General features: G+C 39.3%; 1 protein-coding gene across 4 annotated transcripts; it reads left to right on the top strand.

The window, feature by feature from the left end:
• The first annotated feature begins 1,684 nt into the window (after window positions 1-1,684).
• Window positions 1,685-27,157, top strand: slc71a2a (solute carrier family 71 member 2a). Of its 4 annotated transcripts, XM_085463084.1 has the most exons (13): window positions 8,630-8,692; window positions 14,077-14,221; window positions 14,750-14,848; window positions 17,352-17,414; window positions 17,676-17,803; window positions 18,260-18,374; window positions 18,563-18,781; window positions 20,634-20,747; window positions 21,980-22,051; window positions 22,350-22,462; window positions 22,600-22,697; window positions 22,848-23,011; window positions 23,939-27,157. In XM_085463084.1, exons 3-13 carry the CDS (start codon window positions 14,840-14,842, stop codon window positions 24,209-24,211), a joined length of 1,368 nt encoding a protein of 455 aa, XP_085319210.1. In that variant the 5' UTR covers window positions 8,630-8,692; window positions 14,077-14,221; window positions 14,750-14,839; the 3' UTR covers window positions 24,212-27,157. The 4 variants fall into 4 exon arrangements, with proteins under 4 accessions (XP_085319209.1, XP_085319211.1, XP_085319210.1 ...); XM_085463083.1 differs by lacking the exons at window positions 8,630-8,692; window positions 14,077-14,221 and adding an exon at window positions 1,685-1,730; XM_085463085.1 differs by lacking the exon at window positions 14,077-14,221 and having other exon boundaries at window positions 8,543-8,692.
• Window positions 27,158-27,692: the final 535 nt, after the last annotated feature.

Raw genomic sequence — 27,692 nt, forward strand, 5'->3', positions numbered from 1 at the left:
AAATCCACTCATGTTCTACACTTTGCTTTAATATTCTTTCTTATAACAGCTTCTGTACAGTAGGTGGCGCTCACTTATTGTATTTGAGTTTACTATCTACGTTTTTCTGTCTGGTTTTCCACTTTTTTCCATAACTGCAGTGTATGAGACACAGTAGTGCAACAAAAACTCATGACTTTATGTTTTTAAAACTCTTTAAAGTTACTTTTATGAATGTTGACTATATTTTTCTAAATGAATATAACATGAAATGGATTGAACTTAAAATTAAGTCCATGTGACTTATATTCAATGCATAGTTAAGTAATGCACAGTTAAAATAAACCAGTTGGTGCAACCTGACCATCTTTAGCTGAAGTCTTACTTTTTCTGAGACAGGTTTGTTTACATTAAACATGAAACACAGCAGCAGTGTGCCAACTTTATCTTTGATTTGTTTCCAGGTGCTTCAAATTTCAGCCCCTTAAAAGCTGCACTAACTTCTAACCGAGCACAGTATTAAATTGTAAATGTGTTTTTATAAAGACCTTCAGCTGCAGTATAAATCTAACTGTATCTAACGTGCAGACATGCAATTAGAAGTGAGGAGAGACAGGGGGCGACAAACTCACAAAGAAGTAAAGATGACAGGAGGTGGAGAAGGGCTGAAAGTGAGAAATCCACAGACATTTTTAGCCTTTGTTACCTTTCTGTTATCTATTACTGATAATAAAAATGCAGGCTTGAATGTTTAGTGTTTATTTGCTGTATATGCTCAAATGTGTGTTCAGGCTAAAGGAAAAATTAATGCAATAGCCTGTCATTGGCACTCACGGGGTAATAACTGATCACATTTATTGCTTCACTGCAGAGAAAAGATAAACTACTTTATCCATACTTACTACAGAGTAAGGGCCTGTCAGTCCTGTTGTTTGGTGTGTTAACGTGGCTTATGTTGTTTGAATTATGTACTTCACTAAATTTGGTCCAAAATCTGCTTGTTATTTAAAACAGACTGCCTGAATTTCCACTCAGGCTGAATTTGGGCCATTGAAGGTTTTATAACTTCTAACCAAAAAACACAACTCTGGGCTCCATGGATCAGGAAGTTCACAGCAAAACGACCTGCACCACATCACTTATGAGCATGTCAGAGACAGACTCTGTGACGGACCAGCACACCAGATCAGCTGGGAGTCACCAAAGAACAGCAGAACTGGCAGGTCAGCCACTGGTGCCCTGTTTTCTTAACAGGTTCACACTGAACACATGTGGCAGATGTGAGAGAGTCTGGAGTGGGGTCTGTCGCTTTGATTTTCAGCACAGCAGATGAAATGGACTCTCACTGGTCTCTGTTTCTGAACCAACTAATACCCATGAAGTTCAACCAACTCTGATCAGTTAATCATTTAATTCTTGATTGCAAAAGTGTTCTTGCATTGGCTGGCAATGAGGAATTCCACATGGATGTGGTTTCCGTTTAAAGGTCTAAATGAAAGATTAAAGGCTTCTGTAAATACAGCATGTCCTTTAAATTGCCCAAAGCCAAAGATTTGGGCTTCTGGTGACTTGAAAACAGATCAAATGGTACATACATGTGTTTTTGCCAGAGAGACGCTGAGTCACCTGCATTTATCTCCGGAGTGTATAAATATGTGTTCTTTCAAATGTATCCATGGAAATATGATTTGCTTTTAACTGGTGGAAGCTCCAAGATGCCTGGTTTCTCCTCAGTGCACCAGCTGCTGCAGGTAAACACAGGGCCAGAGAGAAAATCTTTGATTTCATTTCTCCAGACACTGCCTCACATCTGTTTTCTTTTTTGGAGCATGATCACAGCTCATCTCTGCCTCTGAGGCTCTTCATGTCCGTGTACATCATTCTTATGATCTTTTTGGCCTCACTGGGTAGATTAAGGCACTAAAAAAGTGTAATCACGGCTATCCTTTATGTGTGGAGGCAGAATAATGCTTCTAAAATAAGATGGTGATCACTTTAAATGTTTCAATCTGCGTCTGCTTCTCTCCTGATTGATGATGCGAGTCGGCCGGTCACGTTTCCCACCGTCACCACTCTTTTTTTGTCATGTTTTATTCATACAGACAGTAACACACACACACATACATAACGACCACAGCCACAGACACGTGAGTCTCTCGTTTTTTCACCTCCGTCTGCCACTGTCAAAACCAACCGGGGTCCAGCCTCGTTTTCAAAATAATACACACACGTTCCCCCAATTTCTCAGTACTGGTCTTAAGGCTGATGAAAATCTACTGATTTGAATAAATTATGTATTTAAATCTTTAATTAATTAAATGTTGCGAATAAAAACTGATTCTTTGATTTTTCTTTTTTTTTTTCTATTCCGCCTCTTCACTTTTAGCAGCACTTTTATTGTGAAAGGATTATATCCGGTCTTGTGTTATTGTTCTGCCTTATATAAGACCTTATTGTCCCAACTTGACTTGAAAACGTGCTTATCCATGGGGGTCCTGGCCAAGCAGACGCTCTCACAGTCCTTTTTCAGTCCCTTTCTTCATGGCTTAAATCAAATAGATGGTCCGGTTTCTGTTCTGGCCCCGTCAGGCTCAGGGAGGCTCTAAGACACAAATATCTCCAATGGACCGAACCGTACTCAACTGATCATCAGTCAAGTTTAGTTTATCAGACAGGAAATAGAGTTCGGCTTTCAAAGTAAAAGAAATTACCGATTAGTTTCTGTTAGTGAAATGTGGAAATAAACATTTGTATTTCTTTGGGTCTTTTTAGCTTAAAAACAATAATTAATTCTCTTGTAGTTCTTTTTTAAATTTTTGAGGATTTTATCCAGGCATGCTAGATGCTCTAAGGCTGTTAATGTTCATTTTCTCTTTGTAGTAGCTAACTCTGTCCTGTGTTTTAGATATTAGCTAGGAAAACACAATTGCTTATTGCTTTTCTGTACTGTACATGAGTATGTCCATTTTAATATTTCAATTGCGGCTTATTTTATTGTGATGTATTATAAATCTAGGTTTGTTTGTTTGTTTTTCAGATACTTTTGTATTATTGCTCTAATAATACACTTCAGTTTAGTTTGTGTATAATTGTTTAGAAATTTATGCCCCTTGCCTTTTTAATTCTAGCAGTCTCTAGGGGTAATTACTTTGTCATAGAAGTTGACTGACTGCAAACCCAGGCCTGGTATTTAACTGTGACTGGCTGTGGATGACTTATGAGTTGATATGCTCCAAGAATAAACGTTACCAAAAGACATAGTGCCTCAGTAACCCTTCTTTGATGCTGAGTCTGCATCCACTCGACTGAAGAGCATTTTTTTTCTTCTTTGATATGAGAGTAACAGCATAGTTGTAACTATAGTTAGTAGAGCAGGACGATATGACCAAAAATATTTATCACGATATACATTTGAAAATTTGCGATAACGATATAACTGACGATATAATTGACACTAGACAAAATACTTTACAACTCCACAACTTTATTAGTGCAAAAAAAAAACATTAATGTATTTTCACTTAAACAAGCAACTGTTTTTTTTATCTGCATTAAAGTTATATAAAAACGTAACAGTGCGAATGTAAATTCCTTGCTGACACTTTAACCAAAAGACATTTCCAGTGGAAACTGGCCGACATATCCTCAGCATAACCATGTATAATATCCACAAAACTTAAAAAGAGGTTATACACACACAATACTGTAATATTATGTTGAAGCACAGTACATATCACTCCGCGAGGCTCCTGCCTACGGTAGCCATAATGCTCCAACAATCCATCAAGCGGTGCGGCTTCGTAGCTTAGCAAAGTCGTACTGAAACATTTGACAGATTTTCGAGCGCCGTGTACGACATAAAATCGTTTCGAGGTCAGTAAACAAAACCAGAATTCATACATAAGGCACACGGGATTATAAGGGGCACTGTCGATTTTCAGAACAATCAAAGGATTGATTTTAAGTGTGCCGTATTTTCCAAAAAACATGGTAATAACGACGGCCCGCTAGCATGCTCTACCAAAAATAACGATCCGCTTTCACCCTTCTCATTCTCCGTCACCGCAACCATGCTTTTTCGGCCATGTGCATATGAAAACAAAGGCACTGCGCATGCGCGTTTTACCGATATTCTATTGCAATATTTCATTTTCTTATCATTGCCCAACATTATACCGGTATTACCATGAATGGTATGATATGGCCCAGCCCTAATAGTTAGTACAGTAATCCATTATGTTACTGTATTACTGAAAAGGTAATGGTAGGAAAACTGAGCCATACTGTTGAAATGTAATCTGTTAACTTTCCCTTTGCTTGTGAAGAAAAATATCTGAATCGTTTAGCAGAGGTGGGTCGAGTATCCAAAAATTGTACTCAAGTAAGAGTAGCATTACTTTAAAATATTATTACTCAAGTAACAGTGAAAAGTAGTGTTCAAAAAAGTTACTCAAGTAAGAGTAAAAAAGTACTTGGAGAAAAGACTACTCAGTGAGTAACTGTTTGAAATGTCCGATTTATTTTTTGAATAAATGCTATCAGACAAACAAAAATAAATAAATATACAAATTTTTGTATTTTCAAAAGGAATATATGTAAAAACATCAACAAAATAAGGCACAACAATTCTAATTTCCAGATTTCAGTTTTTCACAACATAAGGCTTTTTTCACCAATGCCTACAGTAAATAATATAAACAGTGCAAACAATTTCCAGTGACAAGATATGCTGTAAACTTTACATTCACTTTTGCTCCAAATGGCACAGCAGCCTCAGAGAAACCATTAGAACGAGGCATCTTCAACATATGTCCATACAAGGCAGCTCAGTTTACCATAAATTGTGCGGGTGTGCATCTATTACTGCATATTTAGCAAAAACGGGCCATTTCTTCACTCAGTGAAGTGATGGTTAAGCTTCAGCAGCAGTTTGCTCTCAAGGTTCTTTCTGTGAAGCTGTAACTGTTTAGCAGTGAACAGGAGTCCTGCATGACTGAGAAGTCCTTCACAAGCTCCAGATGCAGGAAGAGCTGTACTGATTTTGATCGAAAGCTTCTTGATGTGAGGAAAGCCATGCAATAGATCCACACCTCCAGTGAATGGGCATGAAAGGTACCTCTCCAGCTCCCCTACTTCTGGCTTTCCTGACCCCATGGACCCATCATCTTAGCCAGTTAGGCTGCTGTTTGTGCTGGACTCATCCATCTCTGTGTCTAGGTGATGTCTGATGAAGTTGAGACCTGTGGAAAGATGTATGGTTTTCAAAAGAATTAGGTCTGGTCATTATAGTAATGTATACACTGCCAAGCTGCAGATGTTTGGCAAGAACATTTGATCACACTGGAGATGTTTTTTACTAACTCCTGTTGAAAAACAAAATCTTGTCATTCATATCCCACACAAACAGTTTGCAATGAATTCCAGATTAAGTTTAAAATAAGAACCAATAGATCCTCCTTGCACTGTTTGGCTGTTACTCTGGGGAAAGACAGTGATGGGCCGATGATTTTTTTTTTTTTGTAAGAGTATAAACAATGAGAGGTGGTGGATTGGCCAGATGCTGGTCATGTGTAAAAAATAACTCAATTGTTTGGTGGTGGCTATGGCGGAGCTTCCACAGAAGCCAGCAGGTGGATGAGGGAAAGGTGAGGCCGGAGGAGGAGAGACCCGAGGCGGCTGCAGGTGAAATGAACTTCAGGTAAGAAGTTATGACCTGCAGTCTATCTGGGTCAGCTATAAACCAAGTTCAGGTGTAGTTTATTTTCGTTGTGCTGACTTTTTACAGTCAGTTACAATAACTCTTACTAGCTAGCATGACAGAGTTTCTATACAGCTGGTGGGTGCTATGATGTTACTGATAGTGAACTTTATTTTATTCATAAGGTTAGTTAGTAGAGTTTCCAACCATCCTGTACAAACAGAATCGTCCCGCATTCAGAAAAAATATTACGCGTTTCGTATTGAGCTGAAAACAAACAGAGTTTGTCCTGTACTTCAGCTACAATGGAAAAAGACACAAAGCTGGAGTTATTCTGTCTTTACGCTGCCAGCTGCCTCTTCTCCTCTCATTCTCTCCCCCTCCCTCTCCTGTTGCTACTTCAATCATGAAACTGATCAATGATCAGCTGATCGGCTTTTCTCTCTTGTTTATCACCCACTTTGTGCCAGAAAGATGTTGCGCTTGATCAGCTGTTGTTAGCATTTATTTAATATTAATTTCGAGTATCAGCTGATGTTTGCTGGAGCCAGGGCTGTAAAAGCTGCTGGTCATGATGTCGGTTTGGTTATCTGGTGAGAGGGAAACATGAAGATGAAACCAGGAGATGTTCTTACTGAATCATCAGAGCTGAACAGGTGATGGAGAAACAGGTTTACCTTTTAGGTCACATGAATGAGTTGAAGGGAAGCTATGAACTGTTTCTGAGAGACAAATAACACCAGGATCCTTTTTTAGTATCTAACAGCTGGTAACTGTACAGGGGCGGGTCTAGCAAAGTTTTCCCAGGGGGGCCAGGTAGGGCATTATCAGGGAAAGGGGGGCACAAAGAAATACTTTTCTTTCTTATTCTCATTTAAAAAGTTTTTATCTGACGTAAAATGTATAGAAATCATACATATACCAACAAGACAGTGTACATCACTGTCACAACAGCATCTGTTTTCATTCAAAGGCTTTATGGCTTTTCCTATAGCCTAATACCTGGTGGGCCGGTCTCTAGTCAAAATGCCCGGACCGATTTTTTGTCCCAGTCCAGCCCTGGCCATGACTGGAGCTGCGATGTAGCCTCTAATCTCTCCATGGCCCTCCTGAGAAGATAAACACCTCAGTCTGCGTGGCTGCAAAATTATGAAAAACACCCCTTCCAACCACAGGGTAGGGAGTTGGATGAAGCTAGCCTCCAAAAGCTGGGCATACACTGTGCAATTTTTTTGGCCCATTTTGAGCCGATTTTTCAGTCGCGCAACCGTTTTTTGAGGATCGGCCCGAGTTTCGCCTTAATCGTGTGTCATGCATCATGTAGTATACATGGGGTAACGAAAAGCGATTAACACCTCACGACCAGCTCCAAATCATCAATCGTATGGTCGCAAGAAAATCAAACCTGTTTGAAATCCTGTCGCCCCTCAACGCAGCCTCTCACACTGCGCACGCACAAGCAGAAATGAAAGTGAAAAGGCGGAGCAGCATGGCAGTGGACATGAGATGGAGGCACAACTTGTAGAACTGTGGCAAGCTCATCCGAGTACGGAAGCGTAGAGCTGCCACCCAGGCAAAAGAAAAATAGAGCTATATCACGTTATAACGTGAAAAGTTTATTGTTCTAACAATATATTTTTCATGTTAGTGCAATATACCTTTCATGTTTGAACAATATCACGTTATTGATATTGTTCAAACATATATTGTTCAAACGTACAATATTATATTGTACGTTCGTACAATATAATATTTATATTGTACGAACGTGATAATTATGTATATTGTAATAATGTTGTTAGAACAATATACTTTTCACGTTATAACGTGATATAGCTCTATTTTTCTTTTGCCTGGGTGGCAGCTCTACGCATCCGTACTACGCTTCCATATTCCATGAAAAGAGTTGGATGGATATTGCTGCTCAATTGCAGCTGCCTGGTCAATGTGTTTCATTAGTAATTTAGCAAAGTTGATGGTGGTGGTGTGTGTCTGTGTGAGTGAAAGACAGAGAGGGAGAGCGAGAGACAGATTTTGTATGATAAGCTTCATGTTATGGACGCACAGTTTGAGCACTCAAGTCGCATCAGAGCATCAGGCCGTATAGTGCGAGACCCTGCATCGTGACCTTTGAACTTCTAACCCCTGAGATTCAATTGTACAGTTTGAGCAGGAGCTGAATAACGCAACTGAAAAAAAAATCGCATGCCATGTTTTCATGTGTTTCTTTCCGTGTGTCCGCTACTTTGAAACGCTTGGCCCGCTCTGCCTTCCACAGTTTCAAACTGGTCATGTGACTGCATGGCCACATCTGATTGGTAAAAGAGTTACTGGAAACTCCACTGGCGGATGTTATCTAATGTGTTAAACGAATTCTTTTTTAAAAAGTAACGAGTTGAATTTTGCAAATGTAGTGGAGTAAAAGTATTGTTTCTCCTTCACAAATTTACTCAAGTAAAAGTAAAAAGTATTGTGCAAAAAAGGTACTTTAAAAGTAACTTTTTTTCAAAAACTTACTCAAGTAAATGTAACTCAGTAAATGTAACTCGTTACTACCCACCTCTGCCGTTTAGGCTCCAAAATGCGAACTTTATGACATTACAGTGAGGGCTCAATCTTTTATATACAGTCTATGGAATGACGTGACTATGTTCGGCTTTTATTGTGAAAAGAGCACCAGCCGGAAGTCCTCTGGGTGTTGAGTGTCAGTGACGTCGTCTCCGAGCTGCTGCGGACGTTTCGGTGCTGAAGAGAACGGAGGATCCAGAGAAAGAGGTGCTGTGGATATTACCGGTCACCGTTTCTGTAATCGTTATCCTCCGTTAGCTCGGTTTTAGCTTCTGCGTGGGGACTCATTAAGTAGACACCCTGGAAGCGCCCGGAGAACCGCGGATATCCACGCGGCACGGATGCTTCGTGACCCGCGGCAGGTGCGAAGAGACGTCGGGAGAACCGGCGGCAGCCACCGGCCGAGTGCTGTTGGTCAAGAAGATCATCATGAAGGACGGAGCTGGGGTGGGTGCACGACCCGCCATTTTTACTCGTATTTTATTGCTCATTTATAAACGCACAGCTCTGTTTGTCCAGCAGGTGTTTTTAGATATTGATAATCAATGACAATAAATGACGTGTGTATTCAGTCCAGTTCAATCACCCACGCAACCATAATAATACTCAATTCTCAGCAAATAAATAAACAATTAAAGGGCTGTATGTTTATGACATAACAGGGAATTAAACACATGACGTAAGGCTGGTTTATCAAATCAGTGCAGCTTTAAAAAGAAGATTGTTTTTAGTGTTTTTCACAGCAAAATGCCAACAAAACGTGGAAATTTCTGCTTAAATCATTTATACTTTACTGTGTTTACTGTTCAAATGATTAAAAACCTAAAACGTAACAAATCTAAAAGGGGAAAAGGCAAAAATGGGATGTTTGAGTAGTGACAGTGTTGTTATTTTAAAAATAATAATAGCAATAATAATATTAATAATAATAATCAGCCGTGACAGAGCAGGTCTGGTCCAAAATGGCTGGAGGTGAGTGCACAGTAACGGGGAGAGGACAGGGCAGGTTTAATGTGGCACACAGACGGCTGCAGCTTAGTGCATGCTGCTGTGGTCAGGACGGATCCATCAGCTGTTACATAACAGCTCCATGCGTGAAATTCACCCGGGGAGGGCGCACACTGCAGACTCATCGCTCCGCAGCCTCAGCGTCCATTTTAACATCCCTCATGAAGACGAGTCAGACATTTACAGAAGCTGAAGACCCCCACCATAGCCACCAGTGATTGTGATGCAAGTGTGAACAATTTTCTGAGATTTACTGCTTTTCTTCCTCGGTGAAATGAATATCTTCAGATTTAGTAGGGAAAGAAGATATCTGGGAGAAATCTGATGAGAAGATTTAAGACAATAATAAACCAGGAATAAAACAGCAGTAGTATTGTTTGGTGCATAAATACATCACCTGTGATGGACAGCACATTCACTGTTTTCTGATATTTTCCTGGCCAGGTGATTAAAGTTTAATCAATGGGAATAATTGTTTGAAGTATGGTGATCAAGGTGTGCCAAAATTAAGAGTACTGAGAGGCCAGAAGGACCTCTGCCTTAAAGGGAAAAAGCATCTGCCTTCACAGATATTTCAGACTACAATTTGTTTGTTACTATTTATCTCAAGCAAACAAAGCGATCCTCATAAATATGTTTCTTAGTGGTTTATCACCAAAGTGTCTCTGAACACAAACAATAATAGACAATAATAAATGAGTTTAATTTAAACTGGTACCATTAAGTGGAAATAATCTTTTTGGATTTAAGCTTTTCGCTTGAATGCGTCACCTATAATTGACAGTATAATTTTCCACTATTTTTTCATATTTAACAAGCTGAATGATTAAATTGCTTCTCAGTGGAAATCACTGAAACGACTAAATGTATGTGGTGCACAAGATTAGCTAAGATTGCTTCATTAAGGGGTTGTTTCAAATGACGGTTTTGTCATGAGAGAAAATTTGTTGTTAGTTTATTGGGGTTTTTTGTTGTTTATTCCAGAGTGAGACAAAGAAGTCTTTGTTATAATTAATAACTGTCGTAATCCTAACCTTGTTAATAATCGGTATCTTTGAATAATCACTATCAAGTTCATTAAGTTGAATCCAAGATATGTGGTACAAAATACGAATATTTTTTTCCTATAAGCTGACAGCAGTCAACATAGCCAATTTTTAGCCAATAAAGCTGCACATCCCTGCTGCCTTACTCAAAAAAAAAAAAAAAAATTAAATTGCTGAGTCCAAAGGTGAAACCACTGACATCAACGGGAGCAGTTGTGGGAGACCTAACTCAAAGAAATTCCCAAGTTTTGGAGAGATGGAGCAAACAGAGTCAGTCCTCTATGATTTTCTTCTCACAAAAATGACCCCGAGACCTTCTAGAAACAAGTCTTGCAAATCGGCTGCCATCTTCAATTGCCTCAGGGCACCTATTTATTTAGTTATTTTAAGTCATTGTCTAAGTCAGTGGTTCCCAAACTTTTTTTGAAAAAATGATCGCGGGTACACCTACACGGGTATTTTTGAAAACGCAGCTGTTTCTATGCGTTTGGGCCTTTCGTCCACACGTAAACGGCGTTTTCGAATCACCGAAAATTGAGATTGTTTAAAACTCAGTTTTTGCGTTTACGTCTGTATTACATGACGAGGAATACAGAGTTCGTCAAAGGTATGTGCCTTTTTTCACGTCATGCTGTGCGCCACGTTATTGTTTACATGAGATGAATGGCAGATAGAGACAACATACAACAATCTGACTATCTTCAGGTTTTACACACTTACATATACACACAGATTTACTGGTCCTCCATTTAGAAAGGCAGAGGCGTCACGGTGTGATTATTTTACATGTAGTTGTTTTTTCCTGTGTAATAATATTCAACATTGCTATCAATACATTTTTCAAAAAATGTCTCTCTGTGCAAAATGGGTTTAAAAACATAAACAGCTGTTGGATAATGTTTGTCTGTGATTTGAACCAAGGGAACAAATCGTGGCAGGATCAGCCTGATATTATTTGTATCTCACTGTAACTTTCCTGTATAAAGAGCTAACATCTCCAAAATGTCAGGAGTAGTTAGTCATTACAACAAGTGTTTGTGAACTAAAAATCAAGAATGTGGGATACTGTTTGTCTGTGATTTGGAGAGCCCAGCGCTGCTCCCGATGTGTTTTTTTTTTGTTTGTTTTTTCCTTTCATACCGCACTCCCCCCCCACAATATTGGCTGTGCATCCCCCCACACTTTCGGAGCCTCTGGTCTACGTGAACTCAAATTTGATTGGTTAGGACACTTGTCTACTTATTTACTTACATATTTTGCGGAATTTGCCCCAAGTTAAGATTAAGTTATATATTTATATATTATATATATATTATATTTCTGCCACTATTTTTGCTGTAGCAAATTTTCATAGTGGTTTCAGTTTTGGATTATTTGAAGTGTCATGTTTGTCACTTAAAATGTCTGCAAAATACCCAGCCTAATATTGAACTGATTTTATGCTAGTGCAAGCATTAGGTAACACATTCCTGGGGAACATACAAAATGCATCTATCATTTGCTACAATTACAATTAAATGGAAAACTAAATTGGTAAGAGGCTTAAATTGAACTTGCAAGAAAAACAAGTGAGGAGGTGAAGTGACATTAAACATGTGGTAACTATAGTGTAAAGCATATGTAGCTTTATGATCTGTTTCTCTCTGAAAGTGACCAAAATCTACCAAAAGAACATCTTGTTCTATTAAAAACTTAAAACTAAGACCATGAGGTCATCAGCAAAGTAACTGTTAGAGCACTTTGCTAACTAGTCGTTAGAGCAAACAATACAGCAGACAATATGACAAAGGACAAAAAGAAACTGATGCTTACATATTCACAGGACACACTGGGGCTAATCAAGGGAAGGGGAAACACCTGGAAGACAGCTGAAACGAATCAATGATAACAGAGGAAGTAAAACTAAATACAAAAGATAAAGACTACCAAAATAAAAGAGGAACACCTAACACAGTGACAGAGCTTAACAATAAGATATGGGGGAAACAGGAGAGGCGGGAATTAAATTTTATATTTAACTTAAATCACAGCAGGAACTAGATAAACAAAGGTAGCAAGACTAAAAGAGACCAATAGCTTTTTTAGTAATGGGTTGTTTGTTAATGTGGTCAGCAAATGCAGTTTAAAAGCGTCACTTAATATTTAATTGTAGCGAAAGGTGAAAGCATGGTTGTACGGTACATAGTTAATGCATGTCTAGTAGAAACTGCCTGTAAATGCCTTTAGGACAACAGCACTAGTGGCAGCTTTGCAGCTCTGCAGCTCATCTGGGTACATGCATTACAACCTCTCTAGTAAATCTGTAAAAACACAGCCCCACTGTGTAACGCTCAGGTAGGTGGTTAAGTGCGTTGTGTAATAATATAGCATTATGGAGTAAATGTGCTTTGGCTTCAGCAGAGATCTTTCTGCAAAGCCTCAAACTAAACCTTTTATCACTTCAGGATGCTGACAAAGTCCAGGCAAGTCCAAAAAGCTGGGCTCAGCATTAGCTTCATATTTAGTTACTGTTTGATCATTTATTGTCTATTTACCATAGACAATTTATGGTTTGTGTCATGCAGAATTTACCATAAAATCATAAAATATTTTTGCTCAATTTTCTCCAAGCCTTCTTCTATTTCTCTCTATAAAAATGCAGTTGAACCATTCAGCTCCAGCTGCCCTCAGATGGTGATATATGACAACTTTTCTGACATGTTCTAATCTCATTATTTATACTTTTCATTCATTTCTGTTTATAATTTTTTTAAACACAAATTGTACAAACATTACATTTATGTAGACAATTGTCTCCTGTTAGTACTTAAAAATTTTTTTTATTTGTTTCAATAATACTATAAAAAATAAAAGAATTATTAAATGAGTTATGTATTTAGGGTATTCTAGTATGATTTTAACACCGTAATATAAATGAAATACAACAACATTTAAATAAACATAACACATGGGGGATATTAGTTTTATAGTTTTGTAATATTTCCAATATTTTGTGCACAAACACTAAAAAGACAAATAACCATGATGTACATGTTAGTGTGGTAATTAGAAGTATTTATTTCCCACAACACCTGCCACACAAATTGGCTAATTCCTGCAAAAAACAAACAAACAAAAGTTATTACCCATAATTTTAAATTATGCAAATATAATTTCTTAATCGTGTCATTTTATGGAGTCACTAAAGAAGAATGTTGTATTTGGTCGTACAGGAATCTTTTCCACATCACTCCTGCTCTTGTGAAAATTATTTGTACAGAAGGACAGCCAAGAGTAACACATAATCTATGTGGTTCTAATGTGTGCTAGTGAAACCTGCTTTTAGTCAAACTAAATATAGAAAATGGTCCAATTTGCCACCTAAATCCTGTGTATCTGTGTCAGCCGGCTGGTAATCACTTCATGTGCTGTGCTCCAGTTTTAATACTCGCTGTGTTTTAATCATCTTTAAAACGTGTTAGAAAATGGGTTCAGTTGAGACTGCAGTTTTACCTGTCTGCCATAAAAAGTGTCTTATTTAACCCTATGTGTTTATCCCTTCCAAAAAACCATTACCTCGGTTTATGCTTCTAAAACACTGAAATCCAGTTAAAAACAAATGTAAATCTTGCCTCACACCAAGTCTGGTTCATAGTCACGCTGGTCCAAGCTTTAACGACAACAATGATGATTTGCTTTTCATGCTTCTGGCCATGCAGCCTTGGCGAAGCGAGAAGAAAATGGCCGCGGCTGGTACTGTGTTTGAGGAAGGATTGTAACGCTGTTATTTGTTTGCAGGAACGCAAAATCTTTGGTTCGTATGAGTGCGACGAAGATTCGTTTGTGTTCCAGTGGTTCACCTTTATCTGGTGGCATTTGTTGTAATGGTGGCCTCAACCTGTGGTGATGGCTCACATAATTCGCTAAATAAGAGGGGTACCAGGTAGGTGGAGAAAAGATGACAATCGTAGGCTGCTGTCTCTCACCGGCATGTTGCAACCTTATTAAGTAGACACGGATTTATTAGTAAAACCTAATTTTGGAAGACACGAGAATCATTTTTTTATCATGTGACGTTTTAGCTCTGGAACGCAAGAAGAAACAAAAGATTTTCCATGAATTTTTGCAAATATTTTGCACATAAATTCTGACTTGGTGTGTCAATAATTTCAGTATTCACTGGCAAATCCTAGATGTCAGACCCTAGGGGACAATGTTGGAAACAGTCCCCGCTCTCAACAACATTACCATGTGATGATGATAATGTCATGTTGAGACAAAAAATGGCAGGTAACCAGCGTCTGTCTGTGAAAGTTGACTTTTTGTACCAAAAAACACAAAATAAGGGCCTGGAACGAAGGGAAACCATTAAAACTCAATGGATGATTGTTTAAAGTCCTGCTGAAATACCACCTTAAAATCCATTCATGATCATATGACACATGTCTGTGTTGTTTCTCTTTCGTTTCAGCTCCAGCAGGGCATTGGCAGGCCCAGCGTGTATCATGCCGTGGTGGTGATCTTCCTGGAGTTTTTCTCCTGGGGTTTACTCACCACACCCATGCTCACTGTGAGTAACACCGATTGGTTTTTACATTAACATCTATATAGCTACCCCGGTTCATTCAAAGCCTCCGTGTGAATAAGACCGAACAAGAAATGAAAATTAGTCATGCTGTGTAGGCAGCATTATTGCAGAGATGATGTCAGTGTCCTTTTCACTGTTAGTCCGTTTTTCCAGGTCTGCTTTGCATTTTACAATGGATTTAGCACTTACTGAATTAAGACTGAGCTATATTGTTTATAGTTAGAAGAAGATGTTGAAAAATCTATATTATTGGATTGTCCTTCTCAAATCTGACTGTCACTATATGGCTATTTGACATCAATATGGGACAAAACCCCTATTACAACCAAAATGAACCCTTTGGTAGTAATCCAGTCTTTATTCTGTTCTCTGGAAGAGGGTTTGGTTTTGTGAATGTAGGTTTGTCAAAATGTAAAGCATTAGAAAAAGTAGTGATTTTGTATTAACAAATCTCATCTACATGCATTTGAAAGCATTAAAATAATACAAATCTAAATATGGTAAAAGAATATCAGAGTAATTTTATGTGTTTTGATTATGTGTGTTTCCCAGTCCTAGACCATAAATATTTTCAGTGGAGATCTCCACTGAGTCTTTCTTTAAGTTTGGGACTAGACTTAAACCTTAATCTGGGAAATTTGGCTGTGATTGTTTGTAAGATCAGCAGGTGTATCTTAGTCCTTTGTGTTCCAAAGTACATAAATAGCATATATGTTGCAGATCAAGATGAGTTAAATTTTAAACTTTGGAAATTAAATATGTATTTATTTTTTTTTAGTATTTATTTATTTATTGTCATTGTCAAGAACAATGAAATTGCGTTTGGGGCTTCCATACAACCCAAAAAAAAGAAGAAAATAATAAATACCCCTTAAAACCCAAGTGTACATATTTAACCCAGTGTGACTCCAATGCAATAAGACAATCCTTAGCAATAATGTTCGTAGAAATTCAGACAAAGACCTGAGAAACATGACAAAATACAACAATGCAACCCATTCAATATTATTGTACTGTGAGATATGATATCAGATATGATAGTTATCTATTTAAGAAAGAGGGGGGGGGGCAGGAGGGGGAAGAGAATAAAGATGTGATGCACCAATGCAGACCAGTTCATTGCTATTAAGAAGTTGGATATGGTTATTGTCCGTGAGAGGGGGGCAGAGAGTTCAGGAGCCTCACAGCCTGTGGATACAGGCTGTTGGCCAGTCTGGATGTTCTGGCCTGTATAGACCTGTACCTTCTCCCTGAGGGCAGCAGATGGAAAAGGTGGCGCGCAGGGTGATGTTGGTCCCGCAGGATACTGTGCACCCTCCTCAGACAGCGAGTGGGGAAGATATTACTGATCTCTGGCAGACTTGTTCCAATAATTCTGCCAGCTTCTTTCACCACCCGCTGGAGTGCTTGCTGATCGGCCTTGGTGCAGCTGGGGAACCACACTAGAAATCCATACGTCAGAACGCTGCTGATGGCACAGTTGTAGAAGTTCAACATCAGAGATCTGGGAATGTGTGCGCTCCGCAGACTCCTCAGGTAGTAGAGGCGCTGTTGGGCCTTCCGTACAACTGAGGTGATATGGTTGCCCCAGGACAGGTCCTCGGTCACAGTTACCCCCAAGAATTTAAAACTGCTCACCCTCTCCACCGCCTCACTGCCAATGAAGAGAGGCAGATGGTTGTTATGACCCCTCTTCTGGAAATCTACAATGATCTCCTTGGTCTTTTTGGTGTTTAAGACCAAGTTATTGTCGTGGCACCATGACTCTAGTTGTTGCACCTCTGTCCTATAGTTTGTCTCATCATTGTTGGATATAAGTCCGAGCACTGTAGTGTCATCTGCAAACTTAACAATGAGATTGGACGCGCAGGAGGAAATACAGTCATGGGTGAAGAGAGTGTATAGCAGAGGGCTCAGAACACACCCCTGAGGGGCACCGGTGTTGACCACAAGGGTGGAAGAGGTGTTCTTACCCACTCTGACACTCTGTCTACGGTTAGTGAGGAAGTCCACAATCCAGTTGCACAGAGAGGAGTTAAGTCCCAGTTGGTGGAGTTTGGGACGGAGTTTGTATGGCCGGATGGTATTAAAAGCCGAGCTGTAGTCTACAAAGAGGAGCCGTGCATAGGTGTTCCTGTGTTCCAAGTGCTTCAGTAATGTGTGCAGCACTGTGGCGATCGCATCCTCGGTTGACCGGTTCTCCCTGTATGCAAACTGGTGCGAGTCCAGGGATGTCAGAGTGTGAATGAAGTATAGATCATAAGACGTAATTTGAGGGGTTAAAAAAAACCTTTGCATTAACCAATGAGAAATTACTGTTATTTTTATACACAGCCTTATTTCCAGTGGCTTGATTGTTTTATTTTTAATAGTTTTTAATGAAAAATTGTGAAAGTTGTCCAAGACTTTCCAGCTCTAACTGCATACATTCTGTACCTTGCTTCATACTGTTTCATCCATGATGGTGTTGTATCTTTTTTCTTAGGTTTTGCATGAAACATTTCCCCAGCACACATTCCTGATGAATGGACTCATTCAGGGCGTGAAGGTAAGAAACTCAACTTTTCCATTTTGTGACTCATTCTGTTGATGCTATACAGATTAAACGGGTGTAACAGTGATTTAGGAAAATAGCTACAATGAAATGGGTCATTTTTGAACGATATCTAGACTTTAGGCGTGATAAGTAATAATGACAGAAAACCGTCATGAATAAAAGATGAATCAAGCATGGCATGACCACACAGATATATTTCACTGTTGCTGAAACTTTTTTAAACAGTTTTTATCATTGACTCCGCCTTTCTAGGGTCTGCTGTCATTCATGTCTGCGCCTCTGATTGGTGCGTTGTCAGATGTATGGGGCAGGCGGTCCTTCCTTTTGGTCACCGTCTTCTTCACCTGTGCTCCAATCCCTCTGATGAGGCTCAGCCCCTGGTAGGACTCTAATATTCTCTGTTGCAACAATATTATGACTAAAAAAGGTTACATCGGAAAGTATGGCTAGCATTTACCTTCTGAGCTAACACAAATTAATAGTTGAAATAGCAAGATTTCAAGCAATTGAAATGTGAGTTAGAATCTTAAGTAACATTGTTGATTAAACTGAGACACAAAGAGTTCAAACTAGTTGATATTGAGTTTAAAATGTGTACAGCATTATGCAGTTGAACATAAACAGTGTTGCTGGGCAGTTACATCAGATGTAAAAGGTTAGGAACTGCTGCTCTAATGGATCCGACCTGAGTGAAATAGTCAATCTTTTAATGAAATATTTCAGTGTGCCTGTCAAAAATCAATTCACTGCTGGATTTCAGTCAATTAGAGAGTCAGAGAAGTTTAAATTCTCGTATCAGTCTTCTTGAAACTGAATCTATTTTTCACTTCCTCCAGGTGGTACTTCGCCATGATCTCCATGTCTGGAGCTTTCTCCGTGACTTTCTCAGTCATCTTCGCCTACGTTGCCGATGTTACGGATGAGAGAGAGAGGAGTACAGCCTATGGTCTGGTAAGGAGTCCTAATGTACACCCCTAAAATCAAACAGTGCATCAGGCAGACAGACTGTTGATGGTATTGAATTCCTGAAACTGAATCTTACACGAAAAGAAACTGACAGATCAGCTTAATCTGTGTGCAGACATGACTCAGGACAGAAAAATACCTGAGCTGTGCTCTGTTGAAATTCATCCCTTCAGGTGTCGGCCACCTTTGCAGCCAGCCTGGTGACGAGCCCGGCCATCGGAGCGTACCTTTCTGCCTGGTACGGGGACAATCTGGTGGTTCTGGTGGCCACGCTGATCGCTCTGGCTGACATCTGCTTCATCCTGCTGGCCGTGCCCGAGTCTTTGCCTGACAAGATGAGGCTCAGCAGCTGGGGGACGCCCATTTCCTGGGAGCAGGCCGACCCATTTGCCGTCAGTAACTAATCGTTTACAGAACCATATTTGATTAGCTGGTTAAATAATGAGCTCAAATCAGATTACTCTGGTTAGGGGTGGGCGATAAAAACTATATACGATAGAAATGATATAAATTTGGCCAACGATCGAGATTTTGACTATACCGCTCTACCGTGATAGCGCATGTTGATGATGTCATCAAGCTGCGCCTGTTTTGGTCGAAAGCATCGCAGCGGCTACAACCATTATCCTCTGCAAATTATGGCGAGCGACAGTCATAGCAAAGAGATGAAGCACTTTTGAAATATGGGGAAAGCCAAAAACTGCGCTTCCTCCACTTCTGTAACATTGATTCATTAATGTTGAATTCTCTCGCAGCTGCTCTATTCCCATGTTGTTGCAGTATATTAATGACAAACCTCGTATTGTGGATGAATAATCTCAGTTATTCTCCTGACTGAAGTTTGGCCCGTGTATAGCATCCTGCTATGCGATTGCATTTGTCCCTGACCACCAGAATCCCTCACGTTAACTTTTATGGAGTGGAAAAAAAAGTTGGCGTTCATCCTCCAGCTTCACTGTGCTAATGTTATGCTAACATAGCTGTGTCGCTAGCAATCACGTAGCACAACATTATATACCAGGTAGTCCAACTTCAGTAACCCTGCAAACGCCACTGCTGTTTCGTTTTCTGTCTTCTGTCTTTTCTCACTTATGTTGGAAGTGGTAGCAGAGCTGTACGTTTTAATTCGTTTCAAAAATCTCTCAGTCAGAACATGGTCTGTTATGTTTAAGTGGTACTAATAATAATAATAATAATAATGGATACTTTATTGATCCCCATGGGGAAATTACTTGTTTTTCTCTGCATTTGACCCATTCACTCAGTGAAGCAGTGGGCAGCCCACTAAGCAGGCGCCCGGGGAGCAGTGTGTAGGGATGGTACCTTGCTCAGGGGTACCTCAGGGTAGCCGTTAAGTGGATTCGAACCGCCGACCTTCCGATACTAGCGAGCTAACTTCCTGTTAACTTAACCTGCTAACTCCATTAAATTTAATAAATCTGTTTTCATGGATGCCTGGATGTTAAACTCAATTGTTACACCTGGAAAAGCAGCAACGTTGATGATTTTATTAAAGATGAAAGAATTTAGACCGTTTTTAACTCTGTTCGTTTGACTTTGGGATCTGAACAGGACGTAGTTTTTGACCCAGATTACTCCGAAGCTCTTCACTATGGCAGCCGTAATGCTCTGACAATCCATCAAGCAGTGCAGCTTACCAAAGTTGTACTAAAACATTTTTTAACAGATTTCTGCACGCCCAAATCGGTTCGAGGTCAGTAACCACAACCAGAATTCATACATAAGGCACACTCTCGATTTTTGAGAAAATTAAAGGATTTTAAGTGTGCCTTATAGTGTGGAAAATACGTTATACAGAAGAAAAGAATATATCGCGATATATATCGTTACTGCACGTGCTTCAAATTATACCGTGATATGGATTTTAGGCCATATCGCCCAGCCCTAAGTCATAGTGTATTTTGTAGTTGCATGAAGCCTTTCCTCAGTGATTTGACTCTCTTCTCTGTTTTCGGACACAGTATGTAAATGTTCCTCAACGCAGTAACTTTATTTTAATAATTTAATGATGCTATAACATTATATAATGCATGACAGCTCATTTCTGTTAGGGGGGGGGGGGAATAAAGAGAAATGAGATGCAAGTCATTTGCACGTCAGAACCTGTAACATTGACCCTTTGAATCCCAGACACTAACTGAAGACTAACTGATCATCTGACAGCCTCGGTGTTGTATTTCCTGTCTCTCTCTCCCTCTCTCTTTCTTTATCTCTCTCCTTCAGTCTCTGAGGAAGGTGGGCCAGGACTCCACAGTCTTACTGATCTGTATCACCGTGTTCCTGTCTTACCTACCTGAGGCCGGACAGTACTCCAGTTTTTTCCTTTACCTGAGACAGGTGAGCCACCTGACGCACTCATTTTCCAAGAATATTAGCGTCAATGCTGGTATTGATGTTGTTAAGAATACTATTACCACGAATCTACCAACAGTCACACAGCAGACAGGGTCATTAGCTGTAGCGTGAAACACTTAAGCCACGGATCACATTGCTGCATCGACGGTCAGCCATTCTTTTGTGTCTGTCTTTACATTAAATCTTCCTCATTCTGAAATATGTGTGTAAAAATGTTCTTACCTGCACAAAAAATAAGTATATGTGCAAAGTAACTGACAGATTCATAAACCTTTCACAGGCCATTTTTGTTTATTCTACCGTGCATATATTAGTGAATTATTTGAAATCAGTGAACTCGTGGAAACTCGATGTGCAATCTGCACACTTACATGTCTCTTCACATTGAGACATGTTTACCTTGAGGTGAAATTGAGAAAGAGGTGGCGATATAAGACAGAAGACCACACGCTGAGCTAAAAAACCAGGAGAAAATCTGACTGAATAAACTGGAACAATAGTGTCCGAGGAGGATGCCAGAATAGGCGCAACTGATCTGTTAGAAATTCACTGAAATCTGACTATAAGTGATGACATCCAGCAAGGATGGAAGTTTTTAATGAATGAAGAAGATAGGATTGGATAACGCCTGTAAGAATAGGTTTTCTTTATGTATATTTTATGTCTTATTTTATGCATTTAATTCTAATTCTGAGACTTTATGGCTTATGGTGTTTTGGAAAATTGTAAATGACCAAACTGCAAAAATAATCATAATCATTATAAGCAGTAGTTAGTTGAATGTTGTGTGAATTAATTTTCTAAGTCAGCTAGACCTTCATGTTCTGAGGGAGTCATAAATGAATTCATAGAGTACAAACAAATTTAGGTAAGACAAAATTAACGAATCATAGATTTGTGGGCCTAGATCAGGGCCTTTGCAATTTCCTCTGTACATAAATATTTACTTTTCAACTGAACATTGCAATGTTAGTTTTTATGCAGATGATATCATCTTATTTATTAAGTGGAGCTCTTGGCAGGGCATGAAGCTGCAACTCTTTTGATGTGTGAATACCTGCTTACTTTGATCTTAACTATATGTTCAGAATTAATTCACTACCCACTTGACCCATGTTGAGCTGCAATTCTCTTGTTTTATCAATTAAAAATGTGGAACAAAATTATGTTGTCTTATATAGTATCAATAAAAATTATTTCTTGTCTCTTTCCAGGTCATAAACTTCTCCTCAACGACCCTCGCTGTTTTTATAGGAGTTGTGGGCATTCTGTCCATTGTAGCTCAGGTAACCAACACGTTAGAGGCTATTTATTACTCCTTTTAAATATAAGCCTATTTTACACACACATTAGGATATAATTGAAAAAAATCGCTGTTTTATTTTAGTTTCCATAAACAAGAAGAACAACTCACCCTCATAAGCAGTGCATCAGTAAATATTTAGGCTGATAGTTAACATACACACTTGGGTGACTTGTTCTCTGTCAACTTTATACTTACACTGCTTATTACGATAAGAGATGTTAATAAATTCTAGTGAACTGTTAAATAATTGTAAATTCTCGTCTCCTCTTTGCCCACAGACTCTCTTCCTCACTCTGCTGATGAGAACTCTGGGTACTAAAAACACTGTTCTGTTAGGTTTGGGCTTCCAGATCCTTCAGCTGGCCTGGTACGGCTTTGGATCAGAGCCATGGTGAGAGTTGCTGAGTGTGTGCTTGTGTAGCAGGCAATTATTTACACTACATTTTGGTATTTGCTTTAAGTTCCAACTCACAAAAAGACCAGATATGCACATCTTTAACCAAGTATAAATATGTATATTTGCAACAGGATGATGTGGGCTGCTGGTGCTGTAGCAGCGATGTCCTCCATCACCTTCCCAGCAGTTTCTGCTTTGGTGTCACAGTCTGCTGATCCCGATAAACAAGGTGACAAATAAAATCTGTCCTCTCTCACTTCAGTAGGTCACTGTTGTGTAATAGATGTTTCAGATTGTGGTTTTTGTTACTTAACCAGGAAGTAAAATAACTCTTGCATTGCTGCGCCTTCATGACCTTTCTTCTTCCGCCCTGTTGCAGGCGTGGTGCAGGGGATGATCACAGGCATCAGAGGTCTGTGTAACGGCCTCGGCCCAGCTCTGTATGGATTCATCTTCTTTCTCTTCAACGTCGAGTTTAATTCCATGGACCCCATCCAGGGAGACTACAACATCGACCCCCTGCCACTGGACAGTCCCACTGAGGTACAGCATGCACTCCAATCCTGACAGTAATGCCTCTTTTTCGCTAGTGCCTACTTACTTCTAGTGACTAGTGACTTCTGGAAAAAAAATTCAAAACCAGCATTTTTGAAAAAAACAGCATTGTGGTCCCTGAGTCTGACAAAAAGCCATAGACAGAGCAACAGGTACACCATCTCCTCGACATTCTCTATTGTTGTCACCAAAACTGGGAACAGTCAAGTCAAGTAGGTACTACTGGAGAAGCCTGTCGCTTTTGGAACAGTTATGGCTTCCAGGTCTGTGCTGTAGTGCCTTAAATCAGCATTATCTTTAGTAGCCAGCAGGGTGAGCCTTATATGGTCCCAATAAGAAGTCTGACTGCAAAGAAGCCAATGAGAAAATGACCTTACTCATCTTATAAAGTTGGGGCTTTAAAACTGGGATGTGGTCACCTTCAACATTCACAGGAAAAGTGCGGGATGAAGGAACTTAATTCCATACAGCCATTTGAAATAAATAAAGACATTTTCTTCCTATTGAACCTTTATTTAGGTTCCGGTGATGTCATGGAGTCATTGATTGTTTTTAGATGTGTTTTCCACAACAATTTAAAAGTAACACAAGCCAAGGAGAAGTCTTAAGGGCTGTAAACTGAATATGCCAGAAACTGCAGTTCCTCTAATGGCCACTTGAGGCGGCTTGCAAAATGCAACTTTACAGCAAAAGTAAACAAGTTTACAGTCTGCTACAGAGAAGTGGTTTTGGTCTGTAAGGATAGTGTCTCACTTCATACCAATTTTACAGTGATTTTTATTTTTTTTGTAATTCACACGATTGGCTATTTTAGGCTTAAAATTAGCAGGTGACTCCATCCTCATGTCAGTAATTAACTGCACTTAAATGTGCTTTGTTGTTGAAATTAGCTTTATTTTTCTCCCTTTCTCCTAGCGAGCGCTAATCCCAGGCCCGCCCTTCCTGTTAGGGGCATGCACCGTGGTCATCGCTTTCCTTGTCGCTCTCTTCATCCCTGAGAAAACCTCTTGCTCCTCCTCTTCCTCCCAGCTGTCCCTCAATGACAAGCCCCACCCTGACAGTAAAGAGTCCATGTCCTCGCTGGCCGGTGTCCACATCAACACGCCGCTGCCAGGGAGCGATGAGGAGAGCCCGCCCGCAGCCTGCGACGCGGACTTTGAGCCGCTGCTGCACGACAGCATCGTTTGATGGACAGGTGGAGGGCGGGGCTAAAGGCGTGGTTTGATCGAGTGACGCTTTGTAACAAAGAACACATTTTTTTGCCGTCCGGCAGAACTAAGTGTACTTTTACTGATTGGCTGGAGGGAGCTATTTGCTGGAAGGTGGGACTAACATTTTTATTCACAGATCTGTGACATCATGTGACCAGTGAGGTAATGATTCGTCAAAGAGCTGCGGACAAGATGTCATCATGCGATCGGAGAGAGGAATCAAAGACGATTAGTTGCCTGACAGGAAACAAGAGGAGGGACCAAGTTTTGTGTAGTTTTTTGGTTTTTTGGGGGTTTTTTAATGGAGAAGGAGGCGTGGCTGGTTTAGGATCTGCCCACTTTAACAGAAAGTATATTTGAAGTTTTCACTGAAGGGTTTTTGTTTATCTTTAATCTTTAAGAAAAGGTGTTTTTACCTTTTAGCTGTATCATTCTGACGCTGTGTTTTTCTCTGGTTCTCGTACAAAAGAAACACGTCTGCATCGTATTTAAGGCAGCCAAAACATCTGTGTTGATTTATACTCTCTCTTTTTATTGTTGTTGTTGTTAAGGTTTCTTTTTTAGTTACAGGTAATGCTATTTTTTAAATTTTTTTTAATTGTACAGTATCTTACTTGCTATGAACTAAGAGTGCTAACTGAGGTGTGAATGTGACAAGCTGAGAGACGAGTCAACCACCTGAAATATCAATTTAATCTTTTTGTTTCTTTCCTTCTTTAAATGTAAACCAGAGCAAAACTAAAGCTCAGGCGATCCAAAAGATGCAGATAATTTTTTAAAAACTTTTTATTCTCAACAGAGCCTCTTCACCACATAGATTTTACCTTTATTTTTCCCACTTTAGTGTACCAGTTTGTGACTCTACCTCACAATCAACCTTGTTTTTCTTATCTTCCATCACTTGTGTTTTATTTTTTTATCTTTCAAAGTCACTTTATAAAAGTGCTGCTGGCTGCTGGCAGTGGGAACATCCTCACACGGCTGTACCTGTGGCCACCCAGTGTCTTTGCCTGTCTTCTTCTCTTCAACTGGGTGCTTTGCCTCCCTGTATTTTCATGCAAGTTTTACTTTTAACTTGCAAAAATACTGCCGACACGAGGTGTATGTGTTTCCCCTGGCAGCAGTGATAATTCCTGTGAATGAACTTATACTTGAAGCACCGGAGAGAGATTCTACAAGAGCTTTAGAGAAGATTTCCAACGTATGCTGAGGAGTTTAAAAGTGTATAAATGGCACAGAGTGTACATAGTGACTGGCTTTATGACCTTAAAATGTAAATGTACATGTGAAAGATATTATGGTTTGTATATATTGTCACTGAGCTGTGGGATTGGCTTGCTTGTTGTGGTTGTGTGGTAGCTCAGTGGGATGAGGGTGGGGTGGTTCGACTACGCAGCTTAACTGTTACACAAGACCAACAGTCATTTTTAAATTCATTCAGGTCACACGGACAACCAGTCCATTTTCTCGTTCTTATACCTGAGTATATTTACCTGCACACTAGTATCCCAATGATCAGTATTTATGTGAAACTCAAAGTTTCACCCACCAAACAGGTTTTGACTTTCTGCAAAAAAAAAACAACCCAAAAACACATCAGCTTTTAATTTACTCAAACTTAAAATTAACAGGAAGTACTTCCTGTTAAGAAAAGTAAAACTGACTTTTTGCCTTAACCACTGCAGACCAGTCATTCTTATGCGTAAACCCCCCCTACACACACACACACACGAAGGCACAAATATTCACCCAAACAGCAGAAGTTAGGAAGAGGAGTACGACCAGTACCTGGAGTGGAGTTAAAATGGCACATTTTCTGAATCTACCAGGAAGTCCTTGCTCCTATTTTTTTTTTTTTTGTTCTGTCTCTGCTAACAATAAGCTTGTCTTCCATTTCTGGCTAATGTCCTCACCCTACAGGAGAAAGTCAGCTTATTGGGATCAAACATATTTTTTCTTAAAGCTGAAATATTTTTACATTGCAAGGATAAGTATTTTCTTCCTCTCATGGCATCGAGTGTGAAACAGATAAAACTCTCACTTTCCCGTTAAGCATATATTTGGTCATTTTTAGACCATGAAGCATCTATTTTACCTGAGCCTGTTCTACTCATTTCCAGCTCTATGTATTACTCTTCAACTTCAGTTTTGCATGATTCATGGGTCAAAATAGTCCCTGTTTATCTTATACGAGGCCTTTGTGCAGCTAAGTTGATATTTTACTTTAAATCTTAGCCAAACTTATGGCTAAATCGTATTGGGAAGTCCAATCATTTTTCTTATTTTTACCAAGGTCTTTGAGCGAGCCAGCCTTTTTCTGATTGGCTTCCCCTCACTAACAAAAACTTGACCAGCACGTGGGTGGGGCTTCTATGCTGATAACCACATAAGGACCCTCTCTTTGACATCATACAGAGCGAAGAGCAGAAAAAAACATATGTACCAAACACTTAGAGCCGTTTAAAATTGCTTGTACATACAATGTTTGTACCTCAATGTTTGAGAATTTGGCTTTATTTATTCTAAACATTTGTCACTTGGAAGAACAGAAAAGCAGAATAGGTCCACCTTAATGAAATCAAATGGTGCTGGATAAAAGCTACCTTATCTGCTATTTTTTTTAGCCTTCTTCATTAAATGAACTCTAAAATTCATTTCAGGGTGACTGAGTTTCAAGTACAAACAGAGCCCAGATCCTAGCCAGGATATTAGTGTGTATGTGAACACTGAGGTTTAATTGATCCTCCACTGCATACACTCAGTTCCTTCACCAGCAGTCCAGCTGACTCTACAGTGTAAATATTGTACATGGACAGGACACGTGTACATGGGTCGTACACTGTAAATACACATTGTCTATCGTCTTGTCTGGAAGTGTACAAGCCAGTCGTTGGTTATTGGAAATAAAAGCAGTTCAACAACACTTTGTTTCTTAGTCCTTTCTCCATACTCACACCAGCTGTCATTTGTTTTCCCAAGAGCCATATAACTGCTTCTCTTTACCCCAATCAGCTGCAGCTCATCATTTTAAAATTTCTTTTTAAATGACTGGATATTTCACCCAGACCAGTGATTTAATAGATTTATTATTGTAGTCAGCTGTTAAGAGTATAACAGCAGTTTGGAATTAATTTTACTTATTATTTTACTTACTGAGCTCATTGTTCTATTTTATTTAATTTAATTATATTTAATTGAGCATTTTTTTTTATTATCATATGCAGCTTTTTTGTCCACATCCTTTTTCCCCATTTTTCTCCAATGTGATTTGAGCGTCTATGTAATAATTTTTCAGTTTGATTTCTTTTTTAGGCTATATTTTTCAGGTTTCCACCATATTGAAGCTCTATGGCTATTGGCAGTTTTTAGTGTTTGGCTGCCTTTGCTATAAGGTGAGAATTAATTAATATTTTAACTTAACTTTACCTTTTAATGTTACTTTTAAAGAGTTATAATGA

Source organism: Copadichromis virginalis, linkage group LG7 (assembly GCF_057382275.1).
Source record: "Copadichromis virginalis isolate Kocher_CV1m ecotype Utaka linkage group LG7, C_Virginalis_male_GT1.1, whole genome shotgun sequence".
Classification (NCBI taxonomy): Eukaryota; Metazoa; Chordata; class Actinopteri; order Cichliformes; family Cichlidae; genus Copadichromis; species Copadichromis virginalis.